This window comes from Belonocnema kinseyi, chromosome 3 (assembly GCF_010883055.1).
Source record: "Belonocnema kinseyi isolate 2016_QV_RU_SX_M_011 chromosome 3, B_treatae_v1, whole genome shotgun sequence".
Classification (NCBI taxonomy): domain Eukaryota; kingdom Metazoa; phylum Arthropoda; class Insecta; order Hymenoptera; family Cynipidae; genus Belonocnema; species Belonocnema kinseyi.
The window spans coordinates 60,074,461-60,089,353 of NC_046659.1; the positions used below are offsets into that span (position 1 = coordinate 60,074,461).

At 34.0% G+C, this 14,893-nt stretch overlaps 1 protein-coding gene across 3 annotated transcripts in view; it reads right to left on the reverse strand.

The window, feature by feature from the left end:
- The window catches only part of LOC117169135 (sodium-independent sulfate anion transporter-like), a 143,202-nt gene that overhangs the window by 101,283 nt on the left and 27,026 nt on the right, over positions 1-14,893 (reverse strand). For all 3 annotated transcript variants that reach the window (XM_033355328.1, XM_033355327.1, XM_033355329.1), the window contains exons 4-5: positions 2,254-2,391; positions 1,343-1,621 (exon numbers count right to left, since the gene is read on the reverse strand). In XM_033355328.1, coding sequence (XP_033211219.1) covers positions 1,343-1,621; positions 2,254-2,391 — 417 coding nt within the window. The remainder of the gene's footprint in view (positions 1-1,342; positions 1,622-2,253; positions 2,392-14,893) is intronic.

The window sequence follows — 14,893 nt, forward strand, 5'->3', positions numbered from 1 at the left end:
TTTAGAAGTTAAAAAACGGTAAGGGGATTCAGTAGACCGTATGTGTAAAGTTTAAATCATAAAAAAATATTAGAAATAAGCAAATTCAATTTATAGAAAAACGATGAAAATTACAATAACATGTTTAGCAACAAATTTTTTTTTAATAATGCGCATTTTTCAAACGGGACAATAAAAGTTACGAATATTTTGTTAAATAAACTCCTTTTAAATAAGATCGAACCTTTTTTATTAAAAAGGATTACCTCAAAAGGAGATTTTGCTTGATTTTTGCAACTTTTTTCCGGAAATTATTCTGATACGAATTCCGGAGAAAACAGGTATTCGTGTTGGAATTTTGGGTGGACCTTAACATGCTTTTCTATTGTTAAATTATTCAAAATTATTCGGAAATACTTTTGTATTCTTTTGTAATCGGAATCAAATTTTGTTCAGATTTTTATTTTATAAATGGATCTCGTTTTTTATATTCATTAACTGTAATAAAATTTTTCTATTTTATAAACAATTTTATTTGAAAAATTCTTAATGTAGCAAATGTGAACAAAAAATTTGAAATAATTTTATGAAATAAATAAACTTACAAATAATAAAAATAATTCGATTTCGTGAATATTCTTTTAGAATAACCAAGTCTATTTGTTGAGAGATATTTTATTGAATAATTTGTTAATAATACTTTTTAATTTCTCTTACATGTAATTTATAAATATGTTTATAAAATTCAAAATTGTTGATCGATTATCATTGTCAAGTTCTTTGTAGTTAATTATGCTGAAAGAACGAGATTTATCTGTCCAGCAATTTTTTAACTGTGCATTTATTTAGCAAATTTATTTAATACATTACGAATGATTAATAATTTATTTAACTTTCGATTAATAATTGATTGTATTATATCACTCATACATGCATTATTATAGAATACTTCATTATGAAATAATACTTTAATATAAACACGATCGCTGAGATAAAAATGTGATTATGAATTGTGGTTCAATATCATACCTAGATAATCTTTAATGATAAACAATTTAATTACATAATAGGTTAAATTTTGATTGAAGACTTTAAACTTTTGTGCGATATCATACTGTTCTTGATATTTCCTATCGAACATACTGGCCATCTTGAACATTTCATTTCTTTCAATCGGGGTTTCAATCTTTTTCTTCAAATGGATAAATTAAATAAAGCCTAATATATTAGAGTATACTGAAAATAGTATGTAGATATTAATCTTATTTCGTAGTAAGTGCAATTACGTAGTTCTAATCAGAAGAAAATTAGGTATGTAAATTGATTAAAATGTAATAATATTATAAACTGTAAAGGGACTTACTTTGAGGCAAACAAGGGCTAAGACACATGAAAGTCCCAACACAGAGTCCCATAGTCGCACTTCCTTGTAGTGATTTATTATTTTGACTACAGCGTCAAGTGCCGTTTCGCTCCTACCACTCACTCCAAAGAGCGTGCCTAGTTGGGAAATCCCTATTATTATCGCGGCAGCATTAGTGAAACCGCAAATTACTGGCATGCTGATGAAGTCGAGCAAAAAGCCCAAATGGAATATACCCATTGTAGTTATCACGCAACCAGACAAAAAGCAGAGAAATACCTTAAAAGAGGGAAAAAAGAAGAATTATATTCAAAATAAAATATAGAAATCAAGGTGGTAAACCTTTTTTTTAATGGCACTTACACAAATCTATCCTTCTTGTGTTAAAATCGCCCTTGATTTGATTTCAAATTAGAGAAAATATTTATGAAACCCGGAAGCCCCTTTTTAAAAATACACTTAACTCCCGGTATAGGCACCCTTAGCTTACGCTAACCCTAAATTTTAAGTCCTTGAAATTTTAGTAATGCGGAGAGCATGGGACCGCGAGATAGGGGGTGTTCAATCAAGCGTAACAACCAGAATCCAACAGAAATAGTTCATGGGACCCTGAATGATTACGTTTGATTCCTCCGATTTATTCTAAAGGCCACTGCCAGCCATGCCCAGAACCGTCCTTATATCGAGAGTTAAGTATAAAATACTTAATTTCTTTATATAAAGGCTGACAATCGACTCTTTTACACTCTATCTTTTCCCAGATATATAAAACTAATATTTTTACTAGGTTTAAAAAACAATAAATGGGGATTGCAAGGCGTGTTTTTTAAAACTTTTATTCGGCTTTGTTGTTCTTTTATAAGTAACAATTAGTGAAAAATATTAAAAAGTAGTAATAATATACTTCTTACTGCAATATCTTCTCCGATGCTTTTTACATATGGCTGTGCGAGCAATGCCATTATTGCTGTTGGACCAACTGTGATATCTTTACTGCTTCCAAACACCAGGTAGACAAAACAACCCATGAAACTACTGTAGAGGCCATACTAAAGTTTATGAAAAGTTTACAGCATATGTTACTGAATAATTCAATGAAGGAAGGTTCATCAAAAATGAGAGGAAAAAAATAAGTGCAAATACATATAAGGGGCTATAAGGTATGTAAGCTTAACAGTGGCTTCCCGAGTAGAAATGCTTCGACTTGAATTGCTCCCAATCAAGACATGCTGCCATCGAAAAGTAAGACTTGAGCATTTCTTAGTTTTCAGACGAATCCAGACTTACATTTATGTCTTGGAGACAAGTTTTTATGTCTTCAAGCCATAAATTTATCTCTTGACTCGAATTTTTATGACTCTAACACGAACGATTTATAACTTCGAGTGTATACCTTTCCTAACAAAAAGGGTCATTCTGAGAGTCACAAAAGCTAATCTATGTTAATTATTAAACAATCTTGTTTAATAGTACCGTGTTATACTTGTTTGAGGATGATACCGAAAATGTTGTTCTTTTTTACGTATTTCTAAATGCTTAGGAGATCCTTCTGGAAAGTTACAATTTTTATTTATTTAAAAAAATTTTTAAGAGTTATACTCGCTTAGGCCCACAGATTCTGAATTTTTTAATTAAAAATAACTAATTTAATAATTACAAATTTTTTATTCATCAATTTTAATCTCATTTATGAGCCGAAAAAGGATCGTATTAAGGCAGTTTTACTTGAGACACGTAAATGTCATCTTAGTCAAGACAAGGCTCGACTTGAGACAAGTAATCGCCGTTTTGCCTGTCGTGGCCATAAAAGTAAGACGAAGACATATCTTTCAACTCAGTTTTGAGACGCAGCCAGTCATCGATGTCTTGAAGACGAACTCAAGGCATAATCAAGTCGAACTCAAGTCGAAGCATTTTTACTCGGGTTACTTGAAATTAAAAATAGATTACCTAGGATTACAAGTGGGTTCATTGGTTTCATTATTTTTTCAACTTTTCAATTACACTACACGACCAGAAACCATGAAAAGCGTGCATATGAGCTAAAGTACTCTAAGAACGTTAGCCATCTTGGTTTTACTTTATACATGATCCCGAATCAGATCATTATGATCTCAAAAGTCGATCATTCACTCCAACCGATGAAAATGCTCTTGAATTCGGCATCATTTTTGGTGCATATCAAAATGATATTGATTTCGTTATCATTTTGAACACTTTTTTTACTGTGTAGGATGACATGCGTGTTAACTAAAATTACAATATCTGGGAGGTCAAGTAGATTCTCTGGAATTTAAGTGGATTACTTAGTATTATAAGTAGATTACCTGTAATTGTGTGCAGATTATATGTGGATTAACACAGTAAAAGAAAGGATCAATTTTGTTGCAAAACATTTTGCTCCAACGATCATTTCACGCTCGAGATAATAATGATCTGTTTATTTGGATCAATTTGATCTTATTTTTTGGTTAATTTGTCAGACTAACCAAAATGGCCTTAATTCTTGACGCTGGTGTCATAACAACATATCCTACAAATTGAATATAACTGCACGCTAGTGACAACTACATTTAATAGGTGATATTTTTTAATATTAGATTTCGTTATTTTTTAACTTTTCAAGTACACTACACGATGAGAAACCATGAAAAGCTGGAATATGAGTTAAAGTACTCTAATAACGTCAGCCATCTTGTTTTGACTTCATACATGATCCCCAATCAGATCATTATGAACTCAAAAGTCGATCATTCACTCCAGCCGATCAAAATTCTCTTGAATTCAGTATCATTTTTCTTGCATGTAAAAATGATATTGATTTCGATATCATTTTGAACACTTTTTTTGCTGTGAACTAGAATGACCAGTGGATTGTTTTGATAATTCGGATTAGCAACATTACTTAGAGAACACTGGATTTCAAATAAAATACCATGTATTACAAGTATTACTTCGGATTTGAAATAAATTACTCCGATAGCAAGTGTATTACCTGGAATCACAAGTGAATTGGCTAAAATTACAAGTGGATCACTTAGAATTACAATATTGGATTATCTGGAATATTAAGTGGATTATCAGGGATTACAAGTGGATTACTGGGAATTGTACGTAGATTACTTATAATGGCAAGTGAATTAGAGTGATACTCTTCTGTAGCGACGATTTTGGGGCTGACAGTGGGTGAGAACTAACTCATTATAGCCCGCTCCGCTTTTGTTTGTTCACGCCTAAGTGCTCGCCTGAGTCACAATCGCAGATCCCGCGCACCCCGCGCAGCTCCTGTTACACCTACCTGCGGGGTGGGGTCCATTCTCGGAAGGGCTATAGAAGGGAGGGCTATTAAAGGGTTTCACTGTACTTGAATTATGCCGCATTATTCATATTACTTCGGATTCGAAGTGGAGGAATCCGCCTGACAAGTTGATTACCTAGGATTACAACGGATTCCTCGCATTACCTCTAGTTTGGATAGCCGAGCGATTTAGCGGATGCCCAAAGTCGTTTCCCCCTGACACTTGACATGATAGCAATTTGCCTATATATTCCTACCTGTCCGAATTACCGTTTTACTGAATTTTTATTTTTACAAATTATCATCTGCCCTACTTTTTACCATTCTGAATTGTACCAATGTGCTTGGTCATAATTTTTAGACATTTTTGCGGCATATGCATAAAAATGTCGCTTTTTGACGTTTGCCTCTTTGGATCACACGCTATTTTATGTAGCAATGCCTTTTATCGTGCCTGAATAATCAGATTAAAATGTATTCACATCAAAGAAAAATGGGGTTCAAACTATGTGTCGTAAATCTTCTCTTCATATATGCAAGAAAATGTATAGCTTAAATAGGAAAATGAAAAAAATAAATTGAACAAAAGTTAAATATATTAGAAAAAAAGTTATTTTTGTTTTTGAGGAACAAACTGTATCCCGGCCTCACAGATTTTTGTGTCACAGCCTAATACATGTGTAGAAACTAAATCTTAGACTTTATAACAAGGGTAATTTGAAAGATTGGAAAATTTCGCGTCGAATCCGACTACGATTTTATTATTGTAAAGAATGAGTAAAAAAATATGTACCTTAAAAGTGAACCACATTTTTTGAAAGTTAACGAGCTTAATATGCAATGAATTGCTCATTATTGAAATTTCATCATAGGTGAATTCAACGCAAAATTTTCGAATCTTTTAAATGATTAAACGTACAAAGGCGTGCATTCAATTTGTACATGAATTTTTAATAAAAGCCCAGAATTGAACAGTCACTTTAGGAGAGTTTCCGTTCGAGCTGTTACTTTCTTTGAGATTCATCCATTTGTGAGAAATACACTCGAACTTCAATTTCAGCAAACTTGATTTGTGCGGTCCGAAAACTCATGCCGCGCCGTGGTTTTGAATGAGAGGAGCCGCGGAGCCGAAAGAGGAGGACGTACTTGGTTACTCATGCATGAAAAAACAGTAGCATAGCGATGAAGTGCTTTGCCCTAATAGCCTCACCAGATAACTGCGTCACGTTGCGTCAGTTTACTCTCAGTAATGATACTGCCTTGATGTATAAGTTCGGGGGGCCTCAAATTGTATCGAAGGCTAGAACTAAAACCGTGCACAAATTGAAATTCGAGTGTAATGAGAATTCCCAACAAATAAATCAACGGTGTGATTGTCACTATTCATGATTAAAGAATTTGCAATTGTAAATTTAAGAAATTGAATAAATTATTACTTAAAATCTTGAAAATTGAACTACAGTCAAACTCGGACATAGCTTTCCCGGAGATAGTCATTTAGAGAATCGACGTCGAGCCCCGATTATGGGTGGCAGGAGCTGCGCGGGGTATGCATCGCTGACTTACAATCACTCGCTCGGAGTTAGACTATGTCTGGTTCCGTTAAGTTAGGTCACCCTAGTAAAAATGCTTCGACTTGAGTTCTACTTGAATTGCCCCTAATCAATACATGCTGAAGTCGAAAAGGTCGATTTGAGCATGTCTCAGTTTTGAGACGGAACCAGACTTCCATTTATGTCTTGGAGACAAGTTTCTATGTCTTGAAGATATAAATTTATCTCTTGAGTCAAATTTTTATGACTCCAACACGAGCGGTTTATAAATTCGAATGAATACATGTCCTAAAAAAAGGGTCATTCTGACTGTCATAAAAGCTAATATTTGTTAATGATTAAACTATCTTGTATATTTTTATACAATATATATATATATTCAATCAATTTATTTACTGATTTTTATTTGTATTATACTTGTTTAACGATGATACCGAAAACGCTGTATGTTTTTACGAATTTCTAACGGCTTAGGAAATTCTTCTAGAAAGTTACAATTTTTATTTTTTTAAAGAAACTTTTGAAGGGTTATACTTGTTCAGTCCCACAGACTCTGAACTTTTCAATTAAAAATAACTAACCTAATAATTACAAAGTTTTCATTCATCAATTTTAATCTCATTTATGAGCCGAAAAAGGTTCAACCACATCAACCAAGACAAGGCTCGTCTTGAGGCAAGTAAACGTCGTCTTAGCCCAGAGGAAGGCCTATGTCTCGTATCAGGTTTGAGACGCAGCCAGACATCGATGCCTTGGAGACGAACTCAAGACATAACCAATTCGAACTCAAGTCGAAGCATTTTCACTCGGGCAGGTTCAATTCAAGAGATTCAATTTGCAAATAGTTTAAATCTTCGAAATCATTAAAATCAGTAAAATTTAGGAACTGTTATGTAAACTACGTATTTAATATGTCAGAATTTGAAATAGCACATTGAATTTTTTTTAAATTTTAACTCTACAAAATTATAGAACTTTAAAGTAGTCCGGCTATTGGATCAGTCTGATAAAAAATCATTAAAATTAGTTGTTTTTTTGGCGGAGAAATATGTCCTCTTTCACATAATGCCTTTCTTATGGACCATTTTCAGGTTTAAATTTGAATTATCAGTGTTTAAAGTCGTGCCACAAAATATTAGATCTTATGGAAAGGCCTTTCGAGGGCTCCAAAAATGGTTAATTTTGGCTTTAAAACACGTTGAACATTGTTAGGAAAACTATGTTGGAGAGAAAAGATATAATTTGAATTTTGAATTACAGCTCATTTGTACATGTTTCCAGGGTATTTGAGGTTAATTTTAGAAAAATATACCGAGGTAAAATATGAGAACGAGAACGGTGTGGCTTTGACTAAAATTGGCAAACAACTTTTGCTGGAATCAGGAAGTGCGCGAAATTTCAAATAATGATTTTGTTGCCTGTGTATTTGTAGGTTAAGTTTAGTTTCTCAACATGTGGTTATGCCATCGACATAATCCACATTTTGTATTTCGAATGCCCCAATAATTTGACGTTTATAGTTTATTGTATCTTTCAGAATTTATTTGATTATAACTAAGTGTAAATAAATATAAAAAACGGTGGTAGCCTGTCCAGTTTGTGGGCGTTGTAAAGACGTTGAAGTTCATTTTAAATAGTTTTAAAATATAAGGTTAGAAAACTGGAAATTTTCATTAAAAAGTAAAGTTAATTTTTTCTTGCGCACTTTTTGATTTCAGACTACACATAATTTTAATCATTGAAAAATTGCATGACACTTTGTTTTAAATTTCTAACAAAAGTTTAATTTATTATAACTAAAAATATCTAATGTATTTTTTATAAACCTTACAGAATATTAAGGCAATACCCGGGGCCCCCGATTCAGTTGACACAATCCTGGTATAGAAAGAGACAGGTCTAATCTCACATGTTTTCTCTCTCTCTCTCTCTCTCTCTCTAGAGCCCATTTCATATTATAATTTAAAACCTTTTGATTTATATTAATCTGCATTAAAATTTAATACCGAATTTATTCATTGCTATGCTGACCAAATTTTGCATTTATTTTCAAATTTCACAAAAAAATAATCGACATAGCTTTGACTAGCTTTTGCAGTAGCCGGACTACTTTAAATTGGAATTTTTTTACAATTTTAAAGTTTTTAATTTTGACCATTTACATTGTAAAATTGTGCAAATTTTAAGTTTTACCATTAAAAATTTCTTAATGTTACCCCCCTCTCCCCTTCCCCAAGCCCCAAAGCATTTTCGTGGGGTTAAGTTTTGGGTACGAAGCGCCAGTAAATTTTCACCAAATGCCCCAGCTGGCTTCAACACTAACGTGCCTTTTGTCAGTGATAAACGCGGAACGTTTCTGTGGATCGTGTGAGTTATTGGAATTTGTCGGTATGCATGTTTAGGCTATTATTTATAATAACCTAAGAATAATGATAATGATTTGTTTAAGATAAAAAACTATCTGAGACTATCTGGTAGAAGTTTACAAAAATTAAACCAATGGCATTTGTAAGGAATAGCAGTTACACCTACAAAAAAATCGTAAAAAAGAATTATCTTAACTGTTTTTGGCAATCTATTTGCTTTAATATATGCAGTATCTTATTTCTCCTCGCATAGGAACATCGTCTTTCAATTTACAGTACATTTCGGTGTATGTCTTATCACTGACGACACACTTTACTGACGTTTTTTTCGAAACTGATTTTATTTTTATTTTCGGGAACATTTTTTATATGAAGTTAATATCCCGCAAGCGAAACGGCAAAATCCCTTTTAGTTTTTTTCTTGAATAGATTTTCGAAAATCGCGTTTTTGTATCTAGATTCGAGAGCATAGGTCCACGGTCTAAACCTGTTAGCTACTTATGGCGTCTGATGGGAAATCTGTGCTTTTTCTCACAGTGCAATGGCTCATTCTATACGTAAAATAGACTAGTGAGACGCATATAAACGTGTGTGTTCAGTTAAGTGTATGTGTGTGTAGATGACATATGAATACCTTTCAATTGTCATATTACTGTCAGTACCTTTTTAAGAGTTTGACATCGTTTACAACTTTTTTTTGAAGATTTGTACAGCGAATCTTTATATAGTCACGTCCCGTGATTCGCGATTAACAAGCAATAAAAGAAACAGAATATAAAGTTTACATCGATCAGTTCAACGAAACTGACATAATTTAATGTTTTTAAACTATCTAAGAATAATTTTTCAGTGAAAAAGCGTCGTTTGTTATGTAGTGACAGCACACGGAAAAAAAGATATCGCACAATAATATCGCAAAACCTCTATATTGCAAGAAAACGCAATATAATAACGTACAATCAGTTCTCGGAGCTTTGTACGATATTATATTGCACTAATATAACAGAAAAAATAAAGTTAAATTTTCTGCAGTCGTCTGTTATGGCGTCCTTAGCAGCGATGGGAAAAAGGCAAAGTATGAGTGAATTCGAGATATAAATCGGGATAACAGATTTAAAACAATCACAGAGAAAAGTAAAAATTTTCTGCAGGTAAGACCTGCAACGGTTATAAATATTAAACATATTTCGGCAGTTTCACTGAGGTTAGGAAAATAATGCTGAACTCGTCGACTGCATCGCGCTGAAGTGAGCAAATTTCGGTAAAACATGTAGAATCAGCAACAGAAAACACACAACAAATTTGTTCTTACTGATATATCTCCTCCGAAATAAATAACATTATTGTAGATGAATTAGAACTTATTTAGTACCATTTAGCTAAAGCACAAAATGTAACTGACAGATAGGAATCCCTATTTCCCTCAAATTTAATGAAATTAAGCAACGCTTGATAGCGCTGGCGTCGTAATTTCGCTACACCTCGAATAAAAATGGAGCAATTATAAGGCGAAACATTATCAAAATGAAAATCTTAGGTTTGCCAATAGCCGACACATCTCTAAATAGTAAGTTCACTACCCGGGTGCACCGGATCGCGCACCAGGTCATTTAGCACGTATTCTACGAGAACTTTTGAAGAATGTAAATTGTACCAATTGCCAAAATAACTACCATTAGTGAGTCGACGATCCGGGTGAATCTAGTCGCACACTAGGTAGCTAAGCACGTATTCTACGAAAACTTTTTCAAAATTTAGATTGTTCCAACAGCCAAATTTACTCAAAATTGTGACCCGACGATCCGGGTGCTCCAGGTCGAATACAAGGTATTCTAAAACGTTTTCTACGAAAACTTTTTTAAAGATTTGTATTTCGTGAATAATGAAAACAATTCCAAATGGTAATTCGACGACCCGGGTGCACCAAATCGCGCCCCAGATAGCTTAGTACGTATTCTAGGAGAGCTTTTTCAAAATTTAGATTGTTTCAACAGCAAAAATTACTAAAAATTGTGAGACGACGATCCGAGTGCACCAGATCGAGCACCAGGTAGTATAATACGCATTCTACGAGAACTTTGTTAGAATTTAAAATTTGTGAATAATGAAAACAATTCCAAATGGTGAGCCGGCGACTCGGGTGAACCAGGCCGCACCTCAGGTAGTTTAGCACGCATTCTACAAGAACTTTGTCAATATTTAGATAATTCCAACAAGCAAAATTACTCAAAGTTGCGAGTCGGCCTGGGGCGCGAGCTAGTGCACACGGGTCGTCGACTAACCATTTGAATTTGTTTTCATTATTCACAAATTTTAAATTTTTAAAAAGTTCTCGTAGAATACGTATTATACTACCTGGTGCTCGATCTGACGTACCCGGATCGTCGACTCATAATGTTGAGTAATTCTGGCTGTTGGAACAATCTAAATTTTGAAAGAGTTCTCGTAGAATACGTGCTGAACAACCTGGGGCGCGACCTGGTGCACCCGGGTCCTCGACTGACCATTTGAATTTGTTTCTATCATTCACCAAATTTAAATTTGTAAAAAGTTCTCGTAGAATATGTATTGAACTACCTAGTGCTCGACCTGGTGCACCCGGATCGTCGACTCACAATTTTCAGTAATATTAGCTATTGAAAAAATCTAAATTTTAAAAAACTTCTCGTAGAATACGTGCTTGGATACCTGGGGCGCGACCTGGTGCAGCCCGGACGTCGACTGGCCATTTAGAACTGTTTTTATTATTCACAAAATATAAATTTTTTTAATATTTCTCTTAGAATACGTATTAAACTATCTGGTGCTCAATCTGGTGCACCCGGATCATCGACTCACTAATGGTAGTTACTTTGACAATTGGCACAATTTAAATGTTTATAAAGTTCTCGTAGAATACGTGCTGAACTACCTGATGTGTGACCCGGTGCACCCGGATAGTGAACTTACTATTTAGAGGCGTGTAGGCCATTGGAAAACTAAGATTTTCATTTTTAATGCAAGCTCATTTTTTCTAACACTTACAAGTTCTTAAGAATACTCATTTGTGGTTGGGAAACGGACAGGAGCAAGGCTTGCGCCATGCTACCATTCAACCGTGATCCATGCTTTAGAGTTTAGCCCAGTAGTCGGCAAACTTTTTGCTCACTTTTCAGGTACGAGCAGGTTTGATCCAAGAAATTTTTTTCGCCTGCCGCGCTTTGTTCATCAACGCTACGTTTTTCCTGAATTAGTTGGTTTTCCTCGACAGGGCTTCATTATTAGACGGCATACTCAATGTGAATAAAAAGTTACAAATGATTTTTTTTTAAATTCTCATATTAGCGATTTATAACTCTGGAATTCGAAACCTGTGACTTTTTTGCGATTCAATACATCTAAACTTGTGCTTGGGAAGTCAAAAATCAATGATTTGATGGAATATAATGAAAACTCAATTTTAAACCAAGAGTGTTATAATGCAATGATTTTTAGTATTTCAAGGCGCTTTTTAGATTCCTTTTGATCGCAAGATTTCAGAGATTTTGAATTTCGAGGTTTCAGCAAGCTAATTTTTAAATTGAGAATTTTTTGTTTGGAATCTTAATCCCCGTTACTCGAACTGCCGCGGCAGTTGTTTGCCGACCATTGCCTTAGCCAGATATTTCTAAGTTTCTTGCCATGCTTGAGGCATGCAAACTTTTTCACGCGGGATGCGATAATTGCGATATATAGCGCAGGAATTACGGTATATATTGTAATTCATGCAATATAGTTTTCTCAGTGGCAGTACAAAGAACATAAAAGTATTAATTAAATCGGTCTCGAAATCGGGAAACCAGAGTTTGAAAGACACTGCATTTATTATATTTTCCTTCTGAGAATAATGGCAGTCTCAGCTTTTCCTTAGTTGCAGAAAATAGCGGGAAATCTAGGGATATTCAGGATATTATTTTGATAATGCCAGTATATGGAAGAATAAACATACGGGTGTTCATATTCTTCTGTGTTGGGATACGTAAATACCAAATTGATACATGAAAATTCCCCAGCGTGCTTTCCGTTTCCCCTAGCTAGGATAAATCTAGGGAAATTGACGGGCTTGCTCACGTTATACAGAATTATATGGCAAAAATAACAAAAATGCTATATCCTAAGTAATTATGTAAGCAAAAAGTTGTTTTAAATCTGGTTCTCCCATTATAATGAAAATTAAATTTTAAACTAAAAACGTTATAATGCATTGATTTTTAGAATTTTAGGGGACATCCATATACCACATGCACATTTTTTCACCACTTTTTGAACCCCCCCCCCCTCTCGTAGACAGCTGTGAAATTTTGACGAACACCCCCCATCCTCCGTACTTTGTCCGCGTGGGCATATTTGATGAAAATATAGATATTATTAGTCTTCAAAAGCAAGAAGTCCAAAAGAAGCGATGAATTGTCTAAAAAAATTCGGATTAGCTTGGGAACGTGAGCTTAAACATGATTTGAATTTTAAAGAAAAAGTCGTCAAAAAAATTATAATAAAAATAAAAATTACATCATGCGCAAACACAATATAAAATTTCGAGTATACCTAGAGTATAGCTTGTCTCATTTCAGTATATTTTCCTCAGATTTAACCCCTTAAAGTGTCCACGTGGCATATGGATGGCCCCTTAAGACGTTTTTTAGATTTCTTTTGATCGCGAGAATTCACAGATTTTGAATTTCGAGGTTTCAAAAAACTAATTTTAAAATTGAGAATTTTTTGTTTTAAAATTTAGTCCCCGTTATTCGAACTGCTTAATAAAGGAAGCGTTCATGGCGGTTTGGACTTCTTGGTGACAGCCGAGGGGCTAATCACTCTCAAATCAGTGTAAACGTTAAAATTTAACGTCCACCTTACTGACGTTATTGACATTAAAAAGAACGTACGCGCCTTATTCGCTTTAACTGAAACCGTCATACTACAATTCGCGTAAACTCATAGTGTGAATACAGTGATAGCACTATGCAGCAGTGATCCCAAATCTGAAACGAGACGTGGTCGAATACTATGACACGTCTATCCGTGTGAATATGGTAGGAGACGATATAACTGCCTGCGTTGCGCGCGCAACCCATTTCTCCTCTTCTGAATTTGAAAACTCGAAGGTGCACGATTGCCGGTCGGAACACTTCGGCGCTTCTATTTATATCTCTATCTGCTTTGAAATAAAATGAAGAGATTGGGATTTTAATATTTTCAGATTTCGATGCTGGGCTGACGATTCTCATGATTTGAATACTTCGCGCGCCTCTTTATATGCGTGTATTTTGAGGTTACGTTACCTCAAGTATAAAATATAAATTATATAAATATTCAGGCCTGGATTTACCGTAGGGCAAAATGGGCAATGCCCCAGGGCAGCACATTCCGAGGGGCGGCAAATTTGGAACGACATTTAAAAAAAAAAAATAAAAAAAATAAAAAATTTTATTTTACTATCAGAAATCAAAGGTTGTACAATTTACATACATTCTCGTACATTTTTCAATCATTATTTATTTAAATTACAAGAATTGTTTTGATTCCGATTTTGAATTACGCGCCAACTGCGGACAACCAGTGTATGGTTCAAACACAAGCTTAGTAGCAAAAGTCGCCAACATTAGCATCACTGTCGTCGGTAAAACAAAAGACCGTTGCGTTTTGTGTCAACAACATTTTTGGATAAAAATTTGGAAAAATTTCTCAATTTTGCCAGATAAATGAGTGACGGTCGAAAGAGATTGAGTGGATATGAAAACAGAAAAAAGGCCGCCGAAAAAAAGCGGAAATTGTAAGATGTTATTATGAAATCTGCGAAACTTGATAGTTTTGTCAAGAAAAAAGAAAAACAGTGTGAATCCACTAACCTCGAAAGCCTTTCGACAAAAACTACCTCGAAAGGTAACTTATACACAATTCTATAGCCAATTATTTATTATTTGTAAACTTTTCTTCTCTTGTGCAAGCTATAATCGCAATTATGTATTATTTATCATAGAAAATGAGCTCCATACACTAGATAGTACAACTACAGCAAATGACGTGACTGCAGCTGAAACTATAGGTAGTGACCTGAACATGATCAAATTATTTTTGTCATTCAGATAAACATCTTAGCCTAGTAAACGATCACTTCTTAGTATAATTTATATAGGTGAAAGAAAATATAAAAATTAATTTTGATCCATTACTGGGGCATTTGCCTTTATTAAATTTTGTCACGATAGGCTGTTTTTTTTTAATTACAATTCTTTGTAATATTTGTTTTAATGCAAAATTGAGCTCTCTAATTTGTAATTTTTTTATAATGTCAATAATATAATTTGGATTGTTT